This window comes from Mus caroli, chromosome 6 (genome assembly GCF_900094665.2).
Source record: "Mus caroli chromosome 6, CAROLI_EIJ_v1.1, whole genome shotgun sequence".
Lineage (NCBI taxonomy): Eukaryota > Metazoa > Chordata > Mammalia > Rodentia > Muridae > Mus > Mus caroli.
In genome coordinates this window covers 144,380,112-144,384,817 of record NC_034575.1, presented here as the reverse complement: position 1 = coordinate 144,384,817, position 4,706 = coordinate 144,380,112, and the positions used below count along the sequence as shown (strand labels likewise).

The window sequence follows — 4,706 nt, the reverse complement described above, 5'->3', positions numbered from 1 at the left end:
AAAAAAAAAAAAAAACAAAAACAAAAAAAAGAATCAATACATGAAAGCCAGGCTACGGTGTCAAATGCCTTTAATGCTAGCACCTGAGAGGCAGAGGCTAGCTGATCTCTGAGCTCAAGGCCAGCCAGGGTGTACTACACAATAAAACCAAAGACTTGGCCAAATGATTTGTTCTAAGTGGCTCTAGAGACTGAGTTCTCAAAAAAAGGCTGCTCACAAAACCAGATCTCCATCCCAGCAGATATACAAACTGCAATAGAGACACAGGTGCTGAATGGTTAAGAGCACTGGCTGCTTTTGAAGAGACCTGGACTCAACCCCCAGAACCCACATGGCAGCTCACAACTATAACTCTAACCTCAGGAGACCTGATGTCCTCTTCAGGCACCAGGCATCCACATGGTACATATGCTTACATGTAGCAAAAACCCCTCATACACATTAAAAAGAAGAAAAAGACTCCTGCAAATCATAACTCAACAGATCCTAAGATACCAAAGAGAAATGACTGTTACAAGAGTCTGTTCTTTTCTTCTTCAGTGTGGGTTCTAAGTTAGATCTGGTGGCAAGTGTCTTTACTTAACTGAGCTGAGCCACTTTGCCAGCCTCCTAAACCATTTTATATCTTAATTTTATTTATTTATGTGTATGGGTGTTTTGCCTGTGTGTATACATGTGGACCATGAGTATTCAGTGCCCACAGAGGTCATCAGATCATCTGGGACGAGATTTTAGATGGTTGTGAATCACTATGTGGATGCTGGGAGCTAAACCCAGATCCTCTGAAAGAACAGCCAAGCTCTTAACTGCTGAGCCATTTCTCCAGCCCCATATGCTAATTTTAAAAACCAATACCACCAAACAAATAAAATAAGGGTTAGGTAGGTGTTATGTAAGCACAAGAACACAAATTTGGTTCCCCTGCACCCACAACAGAGACCCTAAATTCTCTCTGGTCAGCTAATCTAGTTGAAAACATGAGCTTTTGGCTCATTGAGAGACCTTGTCATTCATAAATAAATAAGTAAATAAATAAATAAGGAAGGTAATCTTAGACAACTCTGGTCTCTACATAAATGTACACAGGTTAAGTGCACCTGCATATACCACAGACACACACAGATGCTTAAAACCACACACAGCGCTTTAATCCCAAATGCTGGGATTAAAGGCGTGCGCCACCACTGCCCAGCATGATTCTTGAATTAGATCCCCAGTACTGAACAAAAATCTAGGAGTAACAGCATATATATGTAATCCAATGATCAGATGGAGGCAAGGAAGAACAGTTCAAGGTCGCCATCCTCAACTATATAAGGGAGTTTGAGGCCAGTTTGTACTACATGAAAAACAAATTTTTTTTAAGTGTAAGTTATCAGAAATGTATTCTTCAAGATGCAAGTTGTAACCTCGTTGCTTAAATTTGTTTTGGGGGCATGATGGATGTCAGCATAAGAGAGGCAGAGACAGAGGCAGTCAGATCTGTCAGTTTGAGGCCATCCTGGAGTATGTGGACAGTTCTAGGCCAGCCAGAGTTATATAAGATTCTGCCTCAAGGGCTGGTGAGATGGCTCAGTGGGTAAGAGCACCCGACTGCTCTTCCGAAGGTCCAGAGTTCTAATCCCAGCAACCACATGGTGGCTCACAACCATCCGTAACGAGATCTGGCGCCCTCTTCTGGAGTGTCTGAAGACAGCTACAGTGTACTTACATGTNAGCAACCACATGGTGGCTCACAACCATCCGTAACGAGATCTGGCGCCCTCTTCTGGAGTGTCTGAAGACAGCTACAGTGTACTTACATGTAATAAATAAATAAATCTTTAAAAAAAAAAAAAAAGATTCTGCCTCAAAAGAAGCAAAACTAAAAAGCATTGCATTTAAGTAATTTGAGAATATATGTTTACACCATTCACAAACTAAACACATGTTCTCACTAGTCCTAACCCCTGAAGCCTCATTTAGTATTCCAATCAATAAACATTTCTATTGTTTTGCTGTCATTATTTCAATGTAAAATTCTGAATTGTCATTGAAAAGCTAACCTGGTTGGCTTTCTAAGTTGCAGTTTTCTAAGTTGCAGTGTTCTATTTAGCAGCACTGTCATAAGAAAGAAAAATATAAATGAAACTTACTCAATACAGCAGCTATGTGTTCTGTCTTGTAAATTCATTCAAGACCCATTATTAATCTGTTCAAAAATATTTATTGAAAAACCAACTCCATGACAAGTACTGTATATAAATATTATAGAAATGAACATGACATAACTTATGTACTCATGGAGTTTCCAGATGGCAGAACAAATGTTAATACTGCTCTGTGTTCCAATCTACTTTAGCTCTTAAGAGCTGAAAACAATCCACTGTAACTCCCTAGCCACGTATGGGGTTTGTTTGCATCATCTAAAAGTCTCTTGAGTTTATGACATCTTTCTAAGCTCTTAGAATAGATCTTTGTAACACATTCCCTGTAGACACAGTAGGCATACATATTAACTCAATTATCAGTACTCCTAAGATGAGTCAAGACTATATCGTATCCTTAACATCCTAACTATAGGACCTACATGAATATGCATACTTAGGAGATGAGCTCCTACACAGCATTATTAAGATTTGTAAAACCAAAAAAAATTTAAATTAAAACAAGAAAGACTTGTAAAATCACAAAAAAATTTTTTTGGGGAGAGGTTGGCTGGCAGCCCAGGGAATCTTTGCAAAACAGAATGTACCTTGGTAAATTCATCAACATTTAAGAGATAGCCCCTCAATTTTTTTTTTTTTTTTTTTTTTGAGACAGGGTTTCTCTGTGTAGCCCTGGCTGTCCTGGAACTCACTCTGTAGACCAGGTGGCCTTGAATTCAGAAATGCGCCTGCCTCTGCCTGCCAAGTACTGGGATTACAGGAATTAAAGATGTGGGTCATCATTCCAGGCTCAGTATTTAGTTTTCCATTCATGTACAATTAAGCCAGAATAACAGCCAGAGGGGACAAAGTTAGAAAAGCTAGCAGTTTTCAGGAGCTTTTGTTGTAGATTTTGATTCCTGGGCTGTTTTTTGTTTTTAACTGCCAACCTGGCCTCCACAGTGTGCAGGTCAGCCAGAGCTACAGTGAGACCATCTCAAAACAAAACAAAAATCCCTCTTGTGTGTACATTCACTGTTCCGTGGTACCGTGCTGCAAGAGCTTCACTTCACCTGTAAAAGCCTCTTAGGGACGACCGTAAAGCGGACTTAAACAAATGCAAAGAAACGGAGAGGCCAGGATCTGGCCTCTTCTAGATGCTACTCTCCAACCATTGGTGCTGGAGTCGCCAAGAGCGGAGGGAGGAGTGGCGGCCTCCGCTGACAGAAAGCAAGGCAAGCTCACGCCCTGGTCACTCATACACCAACCTACAAACACTCAACACTTGGTTGTGGTCTTTTGTGTTTTGTTTTCTGAGATGGGATATCAAACTGGAGCTCAGGCTGGCCCGGAGCTCGCTGCAATCCTCCTGTCTCAGCCTCAGAGGTGGAATCACAGGAGAGATCCGTTTGGCAGGTTGAAAATGAAACGCGAGGGAGGACTACACACCAAAGTGCTTAGGCGTGTGCTGCCCCACAAAGGAAGTTCCAGAAGCATCCCTGGAACTTGAGTACTCGCTTCCTGGCTACCTGGCCGCAGACCTTGAGTCTCCTCAGGAGAGGCCGTCGTCGGGTCTCCTCCTTATCAGAGGCCACTCGTTCCCTCCCTCGAGTTCGCACCTCAGCAGAGGCTCCGGGTCCCATGGCTCTCAGGAGAGACCCCCGGGTCCCACATCCTCTCAGGAGAGACCCCCGGGTCCCACCGCCCTTAAGAGAGACTGGCGGCTCCGACCTCCCCTCAGGCCAGGCCGCCCGGCCGGGTCTCCCCTCAGGACAGGCCCGTCTCCTCAGACCCCGCCCTGTGGACTACGTGAAACCCAGGCCTCACGGGGAGCGCCGCCCGCGGCGACCTCAATCTGCGCGCTCCCCGGGGCCTCGCCTCGCCCCTTCCTCCTCTCTCCCCGTCAGGAAAGCAAGGTTGGCGAGCAGAGGAAAGCCCTCACCGAGTTCACAGCGTCCTGCAGCTGAGTGAGTCTATCCGCCATGTTCACCACGCACGCAAGGGTGCGCAAAAGCTCCTAGAGCGCGAGCGATTGGCCAATTTATGACGCCTCCGGGCCAATCACAGGCCTTCCTCCTTGAGGGGCGTGGTTAAGGAAGCACGCTGCCGGGGAGGGGCGGGGCCAGCCTGCGGGCCTGCTGACGTCAGGCGGGTGGGATCCAGGGCTGGTGTGGGGGAGGAGGGGCGCGTGCAGGCTGAGCCGCTACGGGTTCGCGTCTACGCTGGACCGAGCCTGTGAAGGGAAGGTGCTTCCTCCATTCTGTCTGTTAGCTCTGACGAGGCTATGCCTCACTGTGTAGTCCTGGCTGGCCTGGAATGTGTTTTGTTTGTGAGGGGTGTTGTTTTTGTTCGTTCGTTTCTTTGTTTTGTTTATCTGGAACACTTGTTTTCCTTTGCTTTTACTTTGCGGGTATACCACAAAGCATGCTCGCAGCCCGCCATTCACAACATTTAAATTCGAGAAATTAACATTCTCCAGGAAATCAAAATGGCTAGAAAAGGGTGGCTAATTAGTTTGGGGCAGGAGGTGCTTACCCAACTGGAGACTAGATTAGTGCTTTAATTCTGAGTGGGAGTGCC

The 4,706-nt window shown here is 45.5% G+C and overlaps 1 protein-coding gene across 1 annotated transcript in view; it reads right to left on the bottom strand.

The window, feature by feature from the left end:
• The window catches only part of Med21 (mediator complex subunit 21), a 6,805-nt gene extending 2,651 nt beyond the window's left edge, over positions 1–4,154 (bottom strand). Inside the window, exon 1 of the mRNA XM_021165277.2 lies at positions 4,069–4,154. Coding sequence (XP_021020936.1) covers positions 4,069–4,110 — 42 coding nt within the window. The 5' untranslated portion in view covers positions 4,111–4,154. The remainder of the gene's footprint in view (positions 1–4,068) is intronic.
• Positions 4,155–4,706: the final 552 nt, after the last annotated feature.